The sequence below is a fragment of the Larus michahellis genome, chromosome 5 (genome assembly GCF_964199755.1).
Source record: "Larus michahellis chromosome 5, bLarMic1.1, whole genome shotgun sequence".
NCBI lineage: Eukaryota > Metazoa > Chordata > Aves > Charadriiformes > Laridae > Larus > Larus michahellis.
Genome location: NC_133900.1, coordinates 2,250,404 through 2,269,985, shown reverse-complemented (window position 1 = coordinate 2,269,985; position 19,582 = coordinate 2,250,404). Strand labels below are relative to the sequence as shown.

Sequence of the window (19,582 nt, the reverse complement as noted above, 5' to 3'; positions counted from 1 at the left end):
GAAAAAGATCTGCTACCTGGTTCTCTCCTTTGACTCCCTTTAAAGGCAAGGAGGAGGGAGGAGGGCTGGTTTACCTTTGGTATTTTAGTGTGTTTTGGGTTAATAATCTGTTTTCTCTTGTATTGTTTTATTTGGCATTTCTGGGACACTTACAGAGCTGTTAGGAGTACACACGCCAACACATCGGCTCAGAAAAATTGCAGTAAGGCAGATCTGACTCCCAAGTGTTTGCTTTTGTACGCTGCAGTTTATGATCCAGCACAGCCACACAGAAAAGGGTTATTAGAACAACAACGCTGACTGCACAGCATAAAAATAGACAATAATAAAGCAATTAAGCATGAGTGCGCTACATCTATTAAAGAAATAGTTTAGAGGCTCTGTGAAAGCCAAGTAGGGCAGGGTTTCTCATAAGTTGTGAAGAGCCGTTACTGGAACACCACAGAAACACAGCGATCGCATGATCAACACGTCCGAAGAGAACTTCTTCCCCAGCACTGCTGCAAAGTGCATATGGCACGATGAGAAATAAATCTGTCTCTTAAAGGGAAAAACGCTTCCCTTCTCACTTACAGGCCGCTGGTCAAGAGTCAATATGATCTCTTCTAACTGTGCAATACCTACTAAAAAGGGCTTCTATTTGAGTTCTGCTATTTTAAGTACAGATAGACAGATATTTACAAGTTATCTGCTGAAATTTAGATTAGCTTCCTTGAGAAGTTGATCATTAAACTGTAAACGATTACGTTTTTCAGAGTTCTCTCCCAGACGGCTCATTACACATGTAGTTCAATGACTTTGCTGGTCGCACTGAAAATCGTTTCCCAGATAAAGGCATCAGATCGAGATGTGAAAAGAATACCCTTTCTTTTTCCCCACCCTGTTCAAAACTTACACGGTGGTGAACAACCAGGCCCTGCTGCCTAGTGAGAGCTGCAGTTCAAGTGAGCTGCAGTTGGAATGAAATTTAACTTAACCACCTCCGAGATGCTTCCATCCAACACACCGATACGGCACCGCTTATCTACAAGCAACACAAATTTTGCTTCAAAACAAACATGGATCAAAATAAACTTCTAGAACACCCACAAATGCTAATCTCTCTCTCGCGCTTGCTTTTTCACTCGTATTGAGATACGCACTTGGTACTCTCCCAAATTATTCAAGGGAAAGCATTCCATTTTCACACAATAGCATCCTGGAGAGAATTTTCCAGACTGCCTGCCTTAACGGGAGTTCTCAGTTTCGAGAGAAACACACACAGAATGTGGATTTCACAGAGCACATACCCCGGGCTTTCCCTCCCTCGAACGGCCCGTGCCATGGCCACACTGGGACTGGCTTCTGTCCTCAGGCACGTCCCCTGACCTTGCCAGCCACCCCCCGGGGAAACCCAGGGACACCAGCCTCCTTCAGAGCAAAGGTGGAACCAAACGGGCGCAACGACAGTCTGAAGCTCTTTGAAGACAGCCGGCTAGCTAGGAAATGCTCCTTACAAGTTATTTAGAGGTTGCAAAACCTTCAGAGTTAGCCAAGCTGCTAGAAAAGCAGCTCTGCCACGCTGGAAGACCCTCTGCCAGGAAGCCCCTCTGTACTGAGATTTTGGCAAGTAAGGAGGTCGGCTACCGTGTAACATAGTGCTCTCATGTTCCAAGTGAGTTCTCCGGTTATAACACATTCTATTTCAACGGCATCAGTGTGATTTCCACATGAAATGGAACATCTCCCACGTACTGCAGTGCCACCACATGTCACGTTCCTGGGAGATAAAACCCAAGTATGTTGTCTTTGTCATTCATGGAGGGTTTCAACTCGTGCACGCGGTTGACCTCAATTGTCTTCTAGGTCTGCACAAAATGACCTATAGGCATACCTTGTGTACGTGCTAGGGTCATTTATTACTCTACAATTCAGAAAGTATGTATCATAATGAAAGCACACGCTGTATTGACTCGTTCTGTAATGGTTTGAATTCGGAGGTCACTGGGTACTTGGCAAGAACCAGTACGACCACCTGATGACTTGTTGATTCGATCTCAGGTGGCTCTCTCCATAAACATTCAATCACAGCAAATCGCTTTGTCGAAAAGCAATATTCAACCATTTCCCCTCTTAACAAACTCTGTTCTCAGCGACGTCCAACAGCGCGTACAAAGTACAGCTATAAAGTCGTTCACATTTACAGGCAAGGTGGCCAAGCATGTCACTCAAACGCTAAGGGGGGAAACACTCACGAATACTGCACATAACATACAGAACCCCCCTAAAGCCCATTAGTTCTCATTCCAGCTGTCTGACTAATGCTTCTTTCAGTAATGTTTTGAATGACGTTTCTTACAGCTGGTTTTCACCGAGTCTCACTTGTCAGACCATTAGTTAATCTGAGCAAATGAAATGATCTGTTGACAGAATAGCTGTTTATTTTGTTCATTTCCACTAAAAGCTTTCACGCATCAGCCCTTTCCGCCTTTCTCCATCGCTTCCTTTAGAGGTAATAATTTATAACGTGAAAGTCATTGTGTTTGGTAACATTAGGCAGCCAGATGGTTGGGTTTTGTTTTCTACAGCTAGGAAAAGAGAAATACTTTACCTACAGTAAAGGTTCAAGAGCTGAAAATACTAATAAATACATGTGAGCATAATGATTTTTACAAGTCAGTGACCAAAGAAGAAAAAATAAGTTGCTTTTGAAAATATCACCATTTATCTATCTGTACCATCATATGTCAATGAGCTCACCCATCTGTCTTTTTACCACGCTGCTTATTTGTTTTAAACTAACATTATAAAACACATTCAACCTGAAATATGATGCCTAAGAACAAACACTGGAAGGGTCTTAAAAGATGCGCACGCTATTTAAGAACACCGGTTTTCCAGTTAAATCAGGCTGTTAGTTATTTACTGAGAACTGACGATGTGTTTCACAAAGGTTCATTTCCTGCGTGCCCAGGAGCGAGAGAGAAGTATCTCCGGAGTTACAGGTACCAGCTTCCAACTGAGATCTTGTGCGTAACAGAAGACCTTCCCCACTAAGATTAGTATTCTTTGTGGACCTGGCTGTATTTAAGACGTCTACTAAAAAGCAAAAGTTTGTCACTCATCTAGGCCCTAATGAGGAGAGACCTCAGGCTGCGTTTGCACTGGACAATGATGCAACACCAAGAGCGGGACTTCAGGAACGAAACACTTAGGGCCAGAGACCCCGTGTCCCCACCATGTAGACAACATTTGGGGATCTTTCCATCACGGCAGCGCTGGTCTGCTCCCCAGCACTGGCTATCTGTAAGAGCGTGGTGCCCCTGGAGCCCAGCTTCTTGTTTAATGTCTCTCTTTTGTCTTTCCAGTTAAAGCCAGTAAGTGCATTCTAAGATGACTGCGTGATGCAAGACCAACGCGTGGCAAGCGGCACCCACCCAGAGAACTGTTTGACAATCACTCTCCTCATCCCAACCCAAATGCCCACGCAGACACAGCCGCCCGCACGCGTACGGAATCGCTCACCAGTCCCTCTGGTGACCAGGAACCCAGGAACGTGGAAACCAAAACTCCTGCCCAGACAAATAAAACAACTACAAGGTCTTTAAAGGGAACTTAATTGCTCTTGAATTAATAGCAGTTAATAAAATCATGCCTTTTGATCGGAATTCTAAGGCAACCTTGGGGTCTTCTGATGACAGCGAAAACCACTCAAATAATACGCCATGTGCCTCGCTGTCTGTTGATTGGAAACATGACTATTTGCCGCAGCACAAGGAATTTGCAGTTTTTCACAGCTGTCGTGTCACTAAAATGATACAATTCATGCATTCTATAAGATGTACCCAGTTCTCCTAACTTTTCATTCACTTTCAGTAAATTACAGTAAATATGAAGAAATAAAAGATGCGCTGTAGTTCTCTTTTTCCGCATGCTTTTCTACAGGGAGTATCAGTTTCGCAGCCTTACGACGGGAAACACGCCATATCTAACCACGCAATCTTTAGGTATTTAAAATAATCTACAATTCACATATTACAATTAAATCAGATTGATTTTTCCATGATACTGCACCTATGACTTACAGAACAGGAACCCGGGGGGGCGGGGGGAGGATCATAATTATATCAACTGGTCCTTCTTAAGATATATTTCTCCAGAACAAATTTGACAAACACGAAGAAAAACCACACCGAACTTAAGCGCTGCCTTCGCGTGCTGTATAATGTTTTAAGTAACGTTCTTTGCTTGCTTTCTTATCCCTGTTCTGGTGCCAATACTTCACGATCCTACAAGTGAACTAACAGAAATAAACCTACAGCGTAAGTGCACAGCCATCTCCCCAACAGCTGGTCCGGGGCTTCAGAGGACTCTGGATGCCACGGCCCCGTTTCCAAGTGTTCCAAGGGCTTTTGCACCCCAGTACCCCTGTTGCCAGAAGTGATTAGCACATAGTACATGAACGGTAGCAGAAAATCACAACTATGACTCCTGGAGATAAAATATCAGGAAAAAAGGTTCCGCTTGTCATCCGCACAAGAAGTCTCACCAAATAACACGGTTTCCACACATCCCTGCCCATGCTGAACTGAGGAGAAATGCATACTAAGCCTCCAAGAGATGAAATAAAAGGCTAACACCTACGCCCAGGAAACAGCTGCAGTTCTTTCATACTACGCTCTTTCCAGTGACATGGAATTGGATACAGATTTTGTATTTCAAGGGCAGAGGTGATTTGTTTGAAATTAAGTTATGATTACCTACATGACTCAGGCAATTTCCATAGCGATTTGTTAAACAGACAAATATGGGTTCAGCTAAAAGGGAAATAAACATTTCTATACTACCCTCTTTTTCTGGAGAGGGAAACCTGCGTGGATGTCGGGGAGCAGTAAAGGGAACAAAGACCACGTCGGCACAACACTGTGGGTCACATACAACACAATCTTATCCTTCATCGAGTTTTCAACGCAGGAAACAGGTATATTAGGAAGTGGCTAATTCACAGGTTTTTCCAGTCAGCTACAGTGGTTGCTTTGAACAGCTCTGAAGGAAGAAGCTCTAACCAGGGCTAAACACAGCCCCAATAATACACATTCCAAAGCCAAAAAGGCCCAGCCACGTGACCGCTTTCGCAGCCAATACTCAGTGCAAAAAAACCCTAAATGAGTCCCATTCTATTAGGCACGAATTTCTTCTGATCTCCTGGCTGCAACTCTCACACATCTCTGAAGATGCACATCAGGGTGGGGTTTTTTGTTGTGTGGTTTTTTTTTTTTTTTGCGTGGAAACCTTTTTTTCCACCCTGATCAGTGGAACAGGGAGAGGATTCCTTAGCTTACTAACGTCCCTAATTTCCATCAGCAGATTCCACCTAATTATTTGAAATGCCTGGACACTTTTGATGCTGGCACGGATGCCCACAAGAACGTAACTACAACTTGTTCCAATGGCCAGGGACTCCGAATACCAGGTTCCGGGGTACCTGTGTCTTCAGAGACACCAGTGTAGCCGGAGTCCTCGGGTCTGCCCCCTCACCCCGAGCCTCTCCCAGAGATCGGCCTCGAGGTGTTCATACAGCAACTGCGAGACTTGCTCCGGACACAAAAAGGAGTTCCCCAGTATTGCGTAATTTCCTAAGGCTTTTGTAAATACAAACTATGATATCCGCGAAGGCCTTTATCACCTTGAGTAAACACGTAATATTTAATGCATACCAGAGTATAGGTGAGGGCTAGATGGGGTAAACATACACCTGTGCAAAGAAGCCTCTTTGCACCTCTGCCTGCCAGCTCCATCTGGTCATAAGACTTGCGCTGGATTTCAGGTGAAATCGCGTTTATGAGGGCACAGAGCATTCCCCAGTACTGCCAAAAGCCACCGCTAGCCCCTGGTTACCTTACAGCCCCCGCTCGGGTTTGAAAACGATCTTCTACCTCATACGTCTTATTTGTCACATCAACTTTTCCGGACCGAGCTTTTGAATAGAACTGGTCAATAAGCACATATATGCAACGCTTCGCTCAGGACAGGTTCGTTTTAGAGAACTAACCTCCCAGTCACCTCAACACATGGGTGAGCTGCAAAAGCCAACAGAGAACCAAGAGGGAGTAGGAACCTCGTGATCGAGCCCCACGGAGGGACCAAGCACAGCCGAGAGATTATTTTTTTTCCAGGCACAGTCAAGTGCAGGTTTTGGGACTGGATGTTTTTAAATCATCACCCTCCTCCCACTCTACATGAGAGAAGTAGGAGCCATTTTACCCTGCTTTTTCGTTCTTGTTTTGGTTTTGTTGGGTTAGTTTTTTTGTTGGTGTTTGTTCGATTGGGTTTGTTCTAGTTTTGTGGGGTTTGATGTTGCGTGGTGGTTTTTTGCTTGGTTTTTGGTCGTTTTGTTGTTGTTGGGGGGTTTTTTGTACAAATAGGATAGGCTGGCTGTATATCCAGAAAAGACAAACAGAAAATCATCTTCTGGCAGAGGCTGATTTCTGAGGGCCCAGATGTACCGGCAGACTCCCACCAGTGACATTCAGAGCGTGGACACCGTCCGCTCCCTCTCCGGGATGTAACGCCCCTGTCACTGCGACACACGCAAGTGCTGCCAACCCCGTGCCATGGATAACACGAGAGCAAGCCGAGCATTACAAAAAGCTTTGTCGAGACCGCACTTATCCCGCTTCTGGGAAGTTTTTTAGATCCATTTCCATCTCCCATTCCTGCAGGAACCCTGAGCTCTAGCCCTGAAGCAGGCAACCCCGCGGAGCAGCATTAACCCCTGCTGTGCTGAGGACCACGCGGATCACCTCATCCTGACAATGCTGTCGGCACGCAAGTGCGGTGATTTTTGAGGCAGACCACAAAGTTTTATACAGCCTTATCTGGATGGCCTGAGAAAAGTTAGTCTTATATTGACCAGTCTTTTGTAAGGAATCCCAAGGATTTAATTAAACTGCTTGCTGGCTCAGACAGACCCGACTCACTGTTGTCAGGCGGTGCCGTTCAGAGGAGGACGGTAAGTCATACCACGACTCCCTGCTGTGTCTCTCGTGTTTATTAGCCCAACTTGTGTGACTTCAAAGCAAGTCCCGTGGCTTGCCCTGCCTTCACCTCAAACAGAGGAGCAGGTTCTAGATACCACATGCTGAACAGGGAAGCGCAGAAACCAGGCGAGCGTCTCTCACCGAGCACAGAGAGGATCCCACAGCGTAAGCACTGCTTTGGGCAGTGCCAAAGCACTTCGCTTTGGGCAGGCTGGTCTTCGCAGCAACCAGCATACCTGGGCTTAGAAGCCAGTGCGACCCCTACAGAACTGTCTCAGCCCTAGTAATAATACAGGGCGCACTGTCAAGGGAAAAAAATCCAACCCAAACATGGCCTCATAAGGGAATACCTCCTCCTGCTCGTTCATCAGGTGCGCAAGAGTGAAAAACAAAAATGCATTTTGTGTGTATTTATGATTGCAGCCACCAGGTTTATGCTCTCAATCACTAGTTGAAATGCATTCCCACGCTGAAGCGTATTAAGAAAACATTACAGGGTCTCCTGTAAAGCAGGAAACTGCAGCAGAGTCCGAGTGGAGGCTGACATTGCACACTTGATATACTTCATTATATCTAGGTATGTACTGAAGAGCTTGTAATAATACTTACTGTTCCAAAAACTTCTGACACATGACCAGAGGCTGTTTCGGGGGCCTAGAAATTGTATCACTGCAGGAGGCCTGGGGACTTGGGAACCGAGACCAGCTGTCTTCATTTTGACGGGATGCTTACCATTTATTTTTTATTTTAATTTTCAAGGCTAGCCCATAAATTATTTACCTTCATTTTTTTAGAGCCCGGCAGAGCGCTAAACCCTTGCTAGTGCTTTCTGAAGGCAAGCTCTGCTTACCACAGCTGGGCTGGCTCCCGCCGGCCCAGGTGAACGTCCTCTACCACAGCAGCATAAAGACGCTCAACACAAGGGCACAGAGGGGAACCAAACTAGCTCCAACGTATAAAGACGTGCCTCAGAGCCTCAGAAAAAGGAAACAAAGAAGAAACTCCCCCCCAGAAAAACTCTTTTGGTTTAGTAAACCCAAGGAGTTTAAAAAAATTTAAAAAAAATATTTAAGCATGTGAACCTAATTCTACCTTTTTTTGTCCAGGCTTCTCAGGGTTGAGTCTCACCCAGGCAGAAGGTTCCAGGAGCTCCCAGGCTGCACTGGATCCTCACTGACTGCCCCTGCCTGCGTCCACAGAGCGAGAAGCCCATCACTGACCTCAGCCCGTGCCCTCCGTAGACTCCCTGTGGCACCAGAAAAGCGCATGGAATTCCCGCAGGGAGGGAATCAGCGCCCGGGGAGCCCCAGCCAGCCCCAGGGCTGGGCTCTGCGCTGCCGCCCTGGCAGACGGACGGACGGACAGAAATACCTGTCACCGCACGCTCCCACCTCGTCTGCAGAGAAAGGGTCCTGCGTGACTCAGTAGTGCCCCCATCTGTACAATGAAGAAATTACGTTCCCTTTACAGGATGCTCTGAAAACCACCGCCAGAAAGCAACTGATTACAATTACCAATTGATTTTTTTTTATTATTATTTTTTTTTAACATTATGGTAAATATGTGGAATAAGTCACAGAGCGCTTCCGTTTTCAATGCTGAACCATCACGTCATCGTTCCACTCTACCTCATTTCTGCCATACGTTTAACCTTCTGTGTCCTATTTCTCCCGTAGAAATCCCTGGAGATCCCAAGACGCACAGTTCCCAGGTTATTTGTTGGGCAGCTGAAACCCCAAAGTGTTTGAGGCTTCTTGCAAAAGCTTGCTCACATATTTCGCAAGACCACACTTCAGGCAGCATTTCCTCTGCAAACTGTAGAGATTAATTAGCTAGCCATAAAAGAAGAAATATCCACCCCAGAATTATGGGAGGGAGGGGAGTTATGTGTTTACTTCAATTAGGAGAGTTGAAGGAAAGCAAAAAAATCATTAGTGTATGCTGATCGACTTCCTACACAAGCAGGCCCAGGAAGGAAGATCACAATCACTTTTGACTTCCAGAATGCCCAGCGCTGCCCTTGCAGTTACTTTTATTGTTTTTCTTTAACATGAGAGGCAATCTAAAAGAGAAATCCATGCTCCTGCTACCCCATGAAGAAGACAAGAAACAGCGCTATTTCACCTAAACACAGCAGTAAGAGCAGGAGGAGCAGTCTGGGCTCATTGTCAGTTCTGTTATGAAGTTTAAATGGAAGTAGATTGAACTTAAATCGTGAAACTCAAAACCTCCCCCTGTGTACAGCATGCAGGCACAAACTCTTCTTTTGCAAAAGCAAAGTTATTAAAAAGCCAAGGATACAGAACCATCCTCCCTTTGGACTGCAGGCTATTGATCTATCTGTACTGACACGTGGCAGTTTAACCTTCGGCAACACTGTCCCCAGCCGTGCCTCCATGAAGGTGGGGAGCGAGTGGAAGCAGCAGCAATTCCCCGGTGCCTCTGCCAGCGTCGTGCGGGTGAAGCAGAGCACGGGCAAGCGCAGGCACAGCCCTGCCAGCCTCCACCAGCTGGCTGAGCTTCCCAACAATCAGGCTACACCTCCTCTCTTTAAAGCACGGGAATGGATTTTGCAAAACAGGAATCTACGACCCCTCGTGAAACTGAAACACAGCGCACTAGATGTTTTTCCTCTTGTATCCTTCAGCTCATCACTTACTTTTTGTAGACTTCTGGGCAGTGTTTTCAAATGCTTTGCTTTTTTACAAAAAAAAAAAAAAAAAATAACATCAACAAGTTCCTAGGTATCAAGAAATCTCTCCTAAATCAAATAATCTCTTTCAAATGTTCCACCTGAAGTCTTCCTGTAAAATACCTTGTTTTCCTATTCAGATTAATTTTTAAGCTTGTAAGAAGATCGCGTTCTCGCGGGTACTCACAGAAATTTTTCCAGTAAGATTGGCTTCCTCTCTCTCTGCCAGGGCCCGCAAAAAGTTGTCTTTCAGTTCTTTTCCGACACTTGCTAGTGACCTAGAAAAAAAGATGGTATAATTATTACTATTAATTATTGCCACAGACTCTGGGTTCGCTGTCGGGTTAAGTGGTATGTAAACATAAGGAGACAGTCCTCACCCCACCGTGGCTCATCGCTCTACCGCCTCTTCTGCTTTTACAAACCCTTAAGCCACTCTTCAAAATTCATTACTACTGCATATGTCCAATATAACAGTAGCTTATCAAATGTGACTTCTACTAACACACATTTTTCAATTATATATCTGGAGTAATCTAAGCGCTTATTTTGTATCCCCAGAATTATGGCCAAAGTCACACTTAGGTAAGACTACCAAATTATCACAGTGTACCAATATCAACTTAAACAGATTTAATACCTTATTCTCCAGCCAGCAACTAATCAAATGAACGGCTACATCTGTAGGCTGCTTGGGCTGGTAGGGTCAATATAGTTTCTGCATCCTTAAGTACAAAGCACGAAATGAAAAACCAATCTTGCTCCAGAAAAATTGCCAGAAAAAAAAAAAAATCTATAAATCCCAAGAAAGTATACCAAACCCTAAAATTTAATTGTTAGCCTTTGAACATACAGTGTCCTAGAACTCAGTCAGTCATTAAAAATATAAAACACGTATCAGATGGACAAAAGCACTGAGAGTGGACAAACCCTTCACCAAAAATGGGATGCTTTCGAATAGTTTCTACCAGTGTCTCAGCCTAACGTGAAGCCTTTCTCCATCTGCGGGGACACGACACTCGCTCCAGTGTCCTCTGCACGCACCAGAGGGAAGGGAGACTTCCTAAATCCTGCACTACAGTGGCTTCACTGGGAAATTTTCTCCTTTTCGTGTCTAAAGCAGTGCATGCGGACTGGAAAGCGCGCTCTCAGGCAACCCAAGGCAAACCAGTGCCTCCCAGTTCAGAAGAAACCTACCCAAAAGGGGAAGGATTATTCATACCCCTGCTATCTTGACAGGAATATTTCAATAAAAAGCAGTAGCATTTGTCAATATAAGCAGACAGAATACAGCACGAATAAACATCTTTCTATCAAGTGTATAATGTATCAAGTTTCAAATAAAGCAGTGTCACAAAAAATGAAAAATTCGCTTTGCTAAGTTTTTAAATGTAGGCACACGTGGTGATGTCCCTAAACTGAGCAAAAAGCCTGCAGCTAAGCTCCAAAACCCTGCTGTGGAGCTATCGGGTCAAGCTCTGGCCACTTTACCAGCTGTTATCCAGAAGTACATTAGTTCTAAACTGTTCCAGAAGTGCATCTGCTGCACTGTAAAAATAAAAACGAAAGACTAACATATGGATTGAAACACCTCAGTTAATTAGATGTAAATCAAATTTTCCTTCTCCTGTCCAGTTAGGAATTCTAGATTCCCAAAGTATTCCTTGCTCTGGCAGAGGTTAATACTAAATCAACAGTAAATCCATGTTTAACAACTTGCTAGCCAACTTCACTTGATGTTTGTGACTCCTGTTTTGAACCAGAAGGAGGATGTGGGTGCCTGAAAGATTATGTATTTTTATCCACTTAAATCTTAGGTTCCAATAAGAGACTCCACCTTCCCTTAAAACCCTTTGCCTTCCTCCCATCCTTCAATCACCGCCAGAATAATCACCGAGCCCCTTCTAGAACACGAGGATGTACCAAACTTCTTTTTTACTAAATACTATTACTTCTGCATTGGAACACACCGAGCCATGCCTGAAATCCAGCTGCACGGTTTCTGGAGAATGCGAGCCACCACTGGATGGCCCTGGCTAGGTCCCAAAGTCAGGGAGTGTTAAAACGCAGAGCTAAAATATCGCGGGCGGAAGGCGGCAGCTTTTCACAACCCTCCAGACAATTCCCAAAGGGCGTTACTGTGCCCGACTTGCTGTGTGACTACCTGGGGTCCACCTCAGCAAGTCGAGCTTCTGAAAGATGCAAGACGAGAAAAGGCATCACCTGCTAGGTGCGTACTTTCTCTACGCCGTTCTCAGTGACAAACCCCCTTGCTCTGGAGAAGATGCTTCAGCATCTACAAAATGAAAAATCATCTGGATTTGACTAAAACAAATTCCTTCTCCTACGGCCCATGAGAAAAAACATCGACAAGGATATTATGGCTGAATAAAACATGAGGAATGCAATACGTGAGGGCTGAAGTGGCGCAGAAGCAAGATCACTGGGAGCAGAGCTTAGTGTTAACCAGCTGCTTTCTTGTAATACAGAGGGGCACAGGGTGGAAGACACCCACCTCCCCCCCGAAAAAATACCAGCCAAAATTATTCGTGAGTCACACCTGAGAACTGAATGAAACATTTGTTCACGTAGAGAAACATTTTTAGAAGTACATCATTATTTTACCCTCATGACTATGTCCCTGATGGCCTAAAAGTACAAAAGAAAAAAGCGCACATGCCCAGTGAGCGCAGACACAAAACACGAGAGGTGTCCTCTGTGTCAGACTCAACCTCTTTGCAGTCCTCTGGTTTATACGTATACTATTACTGCGTCGACTGTTGGTGGATAAAGAAGAACAGAAGACTGTTGGTGGATAAAGAACAGCAGCAGGTATCACTGTTCAATCCGAATCCCGAGGAATGCAGGAGTAGCACACACGTCCTCTCCAACCCCGCGGGGCACGCTGACACCGAGCTGCACCGGGGGAGCTGTTTCGTTACTCGTACAACTTCACTTTAGAAGTATTTTTACTTCATGTGTGTCTGTGTTTAAAAAAAAAGAATCCTTCCCGACATCAAGGGATGAGATTAGGAATTATACAAAAAGAGAAGATTAAACTTTCACCTATTTGGACCTCTTGGGCCACATAAACATTTGTAAAACGTGCTATAAAATTTTTTGATCGCTGGCTACATAATTAAACGCACAGGAAATGCCTTTCTAAGGATCTTAACACCATACACTTCATTGTTTAATACAACGAACAAGGGAGTCTAACAGCTGTAATTACTACGTGATATTTGAAACTCTGTGGAATAAATGATTTTTTTAAAAAAACATTTTTGTTGCTTATGCACTTCTCCGGAACGCTCTCCAGAGCTATCGCAGATTTGGCTTGTGTGGAGAAGCCCGCACCTGACAAAACACTGGCACCAGTAACCCAAATGGTCCAAGCTACCAGCAACGCGGTCCTGTCCCTTATCCAACATTCACAAATTTAAAAAAAAATAATAATTCCTTTATCAGTTGTGGTTAAGGCCCCAGAACACACACGCACTGCTGCCTGTTTAAAACAAGGAAGGGAGGAAATTCAGGGATTTGTCCCGGTGCCGCCGTCATAGCTCAAGGCCAGGCAGAAAAGCCTTTTGAAGAATTATGGCGATGGACTCGGGTACCACGCGGTGAGCAACGAGGCCCAGACTGCTGTCGCTCTGCAGTGCAGAAAGGCATCGCAAAGCTGCGGGAGAAACAGAGCCCCCTTTTTCAGCGGCAAGAGGAGAAGCCGGCATGCGGAAGACCCACCAGCATCACACCTCAGTCATCACTGTTGAGGAATCAAACTGGATTTACATTTTTTTGCTCAGGGGCTCAGTTGTTCCATGACGAATAGCTCCTGCAAAACCCACACCGAGCGGCTAGGCTCACAGGGCAGAGAGGGACACAACACCCAGATGTAAAAATGGGAGGGAAAAAAAAAATCCCACTTCTTTGTGAAAATGCCAACACCTGAGGGAATTACATCAGAGACACAACGTAAGTAACCTTGCTCGCATCTAATTGGTGCTTTTACTTACTACCAAGAAACTGACCTTAAAATACGGAATTTACAAGTAACACAGAAACAGAGTAACACACTGTAATACGCAAAATGGGAATTAGAGGTAGCATCTTACAGAACGACTGTGTCACACGGGAAAATGATACTTGTCGATAAGAAGAGACACCTCTTTTTCCCAACAGACCCCAAATTTAGAGAGCATGGCAGAGCCGCTACGGCCGCCCTGGGACCTCGCGCACGCTACAGCCACTGCCCCTGGGAAAGCCGTGCTGCTGCAGGCTCCGCGTCTTCTGCTCCTGAAAGCAACAAGGAAGAGACCCAGCTTCTTCAAAATTCCATAGAAATAATTAAACATCCCATAAGAAACATGTTTCTTTCTGATTTTGTGTGTAATGAGTAAGATAAAAGTGAGGGAGATTGCCCATATACACCATTATGTCACGCACACAAGCTACCAGGAAAAGGGCTTTGCTTAAGGCATGACTGATTTGGGGTTCGGATTTGGGGGGGGGGGGGGGGGGGGCGGGTGTTCAGGTTTTGTTGTTGTTGTTGTTTGTGGGGTTTTTTTTGTTTGGGTTTGTTTTTTTTTTAAATAGAGTCAGAATGGTGAGTGGAAAGAATTTGCAATCCGCAGTTCAGCCTCCAGGCCAAGCCCCGGGACGTCTAATCTCACGAAGAATTGTTGTTTCACAAGGGGTTACAGAAAAGGAGCTGAGATGGAGAGCTAAGCAACTGCGGTACCAGATGTACACATATAAGGAGAAACACCTGATCAGCTATTTAAGACACGTATTACAACATTTATCTTTTCTGGTCACAAAAGAAGTTGAATTCAGCATAGAGAAAATACAGCACCCGTAATTGTTAAACATTTTATTGTATGCGACTACATTTCTGGAAACCCGGCAGAACTTGGCATTGGGATGTTATTAGTAATGGAGAAACTTATATATGACAATAAAGATACTTATCAAGAGGCTGTTCACTGGATAGGCCAACAAAGCAGATTTAGCAAGTTATCCCGATGCATTTACAACCTTCCTCCTACGAAGCCGAACGATTTAACTACCTTAAATTGTGAAAAGCGTGCCCCACAGTTGCAGCACTTAGATAAAATTCTTAGTTCCAGCAACTTCCACCTCTTCACCCTTTTCACTCTGTGTATCACAGCCCAGCCCTTCATTTCCAACGGGCAAAGTGAGCTATAAAGAGCTGCAGGAGCCCCACAGCACCAAAGCGACAGTCAGGGAATTCCCTCCCCGCTTCCTGTCTTTGACGGCAGTGTCTTCCACAGGGAAGGGCAGCTCCTGGGACACTCCCAGGCATCGGGAAAACAGTTGCTGAAGCGCACAGATGGATCAGGGTCACAGCAGTCAAGATTTGCTAGTCATTTGCCAAGAAGGTTTGTAAAATTGATTTCATGAGAATGTATTAAAATTTTACTAACAGGTGCGACAGTCCAGGTCAAAGGCAGATAATCTCTATTTCCAGCACAACGCAGAATTTGCTGTAACAACCAAATGAAAAATCTGCTTTTGGATGAAGCAACATCGGAGAAATAATCTCTATAGAAAGTGCTTCCGCTCCACACCTGGCCCCGCAGCCCGTCCAGCTCTCAACCGCTGACCACCACCACGTTCCAACTGCCCCGGCATCAGGAACCACTCTCATCTGGCTTACAGAGAGATGCTTCGTGAGAAACCCGAGCAACAGCCAGAGGCTGCTCCCAGTTTCCTCAAAATAACTGACAAAACCAGAGCCTGCTGCTGGGAATAAGGTTGGAGCGACGGCCGACGGACACAGATACTTGGCAAACGAGGGCTGAAGTGGGACGGGGCGAGCCAGCACACACCTGCTCACTCCACAAATGCTCCATTTTCCACGTCCAGTTTTTCTGAGGGAGGGGGGGGGAAAAATACTTCTAAAGCAGAAAGATTTAAGGCAGCACGCTTAAATGAGGCACTCTTATCTTTTTTGTGCTTGGCTGCCTGACCATTCTCCACTTCAATTACTTGGCTGCTATTATGCAAATGAGAAGGAAGCCAGAAGTTGTGCACCTGTGTTTGCCCCCGCATTCAATATTCCTATGAAGTCCTAAAGCCCTATTATGTGGTCGGCAGGCATGCGGGATTGCTCAACTCGGGTTACGGGAGGGCAGGGGAAGGGCTTTTCAAGCTCAAACAATGGCTACAAAGAATTCAAGACAACACGGTGGTGAGACTTGGTCTTACAGCTGAGAAGAATAAGAACATCAAATATTACCGAAAACATAGCCTTTCTTACAGCTCTGCTATGCACTCAGGTACTTTATGGCTGGGACAAGAATAAGCAAGGTCCAAACCCAGCAGGGCTACCCTCAAACACAACAAACGAGTCCAACCCAGACGTCAAACTGAGCTTACGCACAGTGTGGTTTGCACTATCAAGGCCTTACGCATCTTCTAGTACAAGTCATAGTCTCGAGAGGAACTTTCTTCTTCCATTTTGGAGGTCTGCTTCACGGTAAAAGTTGTCACACGGCTAGGTCTTAGCCGTTCTGACTTACTGTTGTTAAAAAGGCAGCTTCCACTTCTACAGAACAGGTCTTTTCAGCAGGGTTACAGTACATGCTGATTTTGCCCTATGCATACCGGTTATTCTGTACAGAGCTGAAACTCTGCAGGAATAACTGCCCAGATCAGAGGAAACAGCCAGCAGTATATACACACCATTACACATGCTTGAAAATTTAATCTCTGGAGCAGTACATCTACAGATTAACCTTATAAGTAACCATATTAAATCAATCAACGAATGGGAAAAGAAGAAAAAACAAAAACAAAAAAAAAAACCCAGAGCTAGAGTTCCAAAGGAATCTCAACCTGACCCTCCAATTTGGTGAAAACAAAAACTTCGCAAGATTCTCTGTGCCAAGACACCAACAGAAAGGCTTTCGGGGAAGACAGAAGTCAGAAAGCACTCCGATAACACGCGTTACCGAACAGCACTTTACCTGTAAGTGAGGGAACATAAGGCAGTTCACTGAAGACTTACTACTACTTAAATCCAACAGGCAGGAATAAACAAAACATCAGGCGCACCGGAGCTGTATCGTACAACAGGTCAAAGAGAAATTGAGGTAATACCAGAGAAATTTTTTAAAACGTGGCTGTGCTGCTGGAAGGCTAGTGAGTATGGACAGGAAGCCATGGGGAGAGCAGCAATAGCCTGGCAACCAGGAAAATCCCGGGCTCAGGTCTTACGGAAGGCTCCTAGCCCACAAAGAGAGATCCCAAATGGCAGACGCAACTGGCAGGTGTTTCTATAGGGTCGGAGCGGTACCTGCCAGCAAACCGATACCCCACCGGCTGTTCCTCTAGGCTGTTCGCAGGATTGGGGTTTTGGGAAGAGAGGGAACAATCTGTTTTGTCTGGATCCACCTGGAAACTTGCTAGCACAGAAAAGCCGAGAAGCATGGCCCCTGCTGCACAGCATCTCAGCGCTTCTGGGCCCTCGGGAGCTCAGGCAGCTCCGCCTGGTTACAGACCTGCAGGGTGATGGTCTCCGAGCGCACGTACCGGGGCAGGGTTTCGATGGACACGTATTCCTTTTTCTACTAGCTGACATTCCTCTAGCTGTTTGTTTTCCTTTCAGCTTCACTAAATAAACATTTTGTTTCTGGAGGAATTCTTACCTCTGAATTACTAACGTGTTGCCTCAACTTTCACTTACGTGCAACTGTTCGCCTGTGAAACTGAGGATTAGGAGACTTCTTGGGGCCTAGCGACGGAGGAGGAGATGAAGGGGTCTCAGGAGACAGCGAGAAAGAAATGGGCTTTAGCCCAAACTCACGTACGCCTTCACTAACATCAGCAAGTGCCTCCTAAGCAAGACCGGGCTGAGCACGAACCAAGCATTGTGAACGTTTCACAGGACGTTACCGACTTGCAGATTCCAACTTCCATTGCTCTGAACAATTTCACTTCTTGGGAGCTCGCTGACGCTTTTACCAAGATGACTTCCTTTCACAACCATTTCAGCGGAGAAGATTTAAGCTGTCAACACTAATTAATATTATACGTACTGTTGCACTGATTTACCGGCAAATTGGTATTTTATTATTGGTACTATTAAGAAAAAAGAAACCACTAACATATGGGATAAAAAATAAACACAGTAGTGAAACTCTGCTGTGCACTGACAAACCAAAAAGCCTGACCTTTTAACGAAAGCTCCCCCTCCTCCTCACTTCCCATTTGCCAAGGAAAGCAAACAGTTTCCAGACTCGGGAACGTCACTGGCTGAGGTCTAACTGAGGTCCTTGATGCGCAGATACTACCTCGCCAGCACCTAGGGATTTATAAATTTGATATTAAACGTACCAGCAAAGCTGTTACAAAGCTTATTGTCTGGAGAGCTGGAAGCCATCCCTTTCTCTTGTCTTCTGCTCTTTTTCATATAATAGAACAGATATTTTTTTCAATGTTTCTGCCAAAAAAAATACTCCACGAAACTGCAATTACTGTATGTTTTAGGTATGGGAATTGGGAGGGAATATCGTATCATCGTGTCTATGACAGGAAAAAACAAATGAAAAATTCAAATTGGTAATAATAACAGATATTGATTCCCTCCTTTTCCTCCTCGTTTCCAACACAAACACTTTTAGAGCTATTCTAACTCTCAGCATAAGGAACTAACTACTAATCCTTCGGAGGCAGGTGCCCCGCAGAACTTCCCAGCGACCGACCCCTGGTCCGTGTTTTGTAGGTAATGCCCAAACACCTTCGCTGTTTCACTCTTTGGCCTTTCTTTTGTGGACAACTGCCAAAACAGATGGAGCTGAAGGGTACTTCCATGCCGAGGGTTTGCAGACACAGGTTCCTTGCGGTACTCCTCAGAACCCCTGCGCATCAGCCGCACCGCCACGCACGTGGCCCTTTCCCCCGGGACTCCGAGGCTCTGCCACCTCTGTCACCTCGCCAGCCGTGGCAGGGGCTGCGCTGGTGCTGATGGGGATGCTGGCCCCACGTGCCCGCGGTCTCCAGCCAACCCCCCGCCCTCGCACCCACCACAGCCCCGACGTGCCAGCAGAGCCTCCAACGAATCACAAGATCCCCGCTGTCATCTAAGCTCAGCATACGACCCATGCTCAAAGTGGCACGTGCCACTGGTTACTCCTCTGCTCTCCAGGCTGCACAGCCTGCAGGAAACGATAGAAAATTGTTTGGAATCCACCTCGATAAGCCCAAATGAGGTTGCCAGACGGCAGCAAAGCCTCTCTTGTCCTAACGTACACACAGGATTGCAGCCCAGGCAGGAGGGGGGAGAGTAACTAACACCAAGTGACAGCAGCGCACAGAACACACACTGGTATCTAACCACACATACTCAACACGCAAAGAAATTATCACCAATGCAGCCCGCGACAGCGACGGGGTGAAACCAACTGCCTAAGTACCGAGTCAGGCCCAGACCACAGCGATGCCGCAGTAAGGAAGTTGTTCCACAAAGAACGGTGTGTTTGGTCGCAAGCATTCACCCAGCTGTTCATCTGAAAAACACCTGACGGGCTGACTTGAAGCCGGGTAGAGAAAGGCACAGGTCTGTTTCCGTATGGGTAGCGTAGAACAAAATCATTTTTAAAGGACTTAGCAGCTGATGAAAGGGACAGACTTTCCAGGGCATCCCAGGAGATAAAAAAAATCCCAGGGGAACGGCCCAGGAGAGGAGAAAGCAGACACGGATGAAATCACTCAGACTTTGCTGCCTTTCCGAGAGACGGTCACCCACGCTGCCAGCGTCACGCCTCTGAGGCCAGAGGGGACCAGCAGCATCTCTGCGCCGTGCCCAAGGCTCCTCACCCTTCTGGTAACCCAGCATTACCCACGC

The 19,582-nt window shown here is 45.8% G+C and overlaps 1 protein-coding gene across 1 annotated transcript in view; it reads right to left on the bottom strand.

Annotated features, from left to right (window-relative positions):
• The window catches only part of CFAP299 (cilia and flagella associated protein 299), a 196,919-nt gene that overhangs the window by 125,392 nt on the left and 51,945 nt on the right, over positions 1–19,582 (bottom strand). Inside the window, exon 3 of the mRNA XM_074588696.1 lies at positions 9,899–9,989. Within this exon, the coding sequence (XP_074444797.1) occupies positions 9,899–9,989 (91 nt within the window). The remainder of the gene's footprint in view (positions 1–9,898; positions 9,990–19,582) is intronic.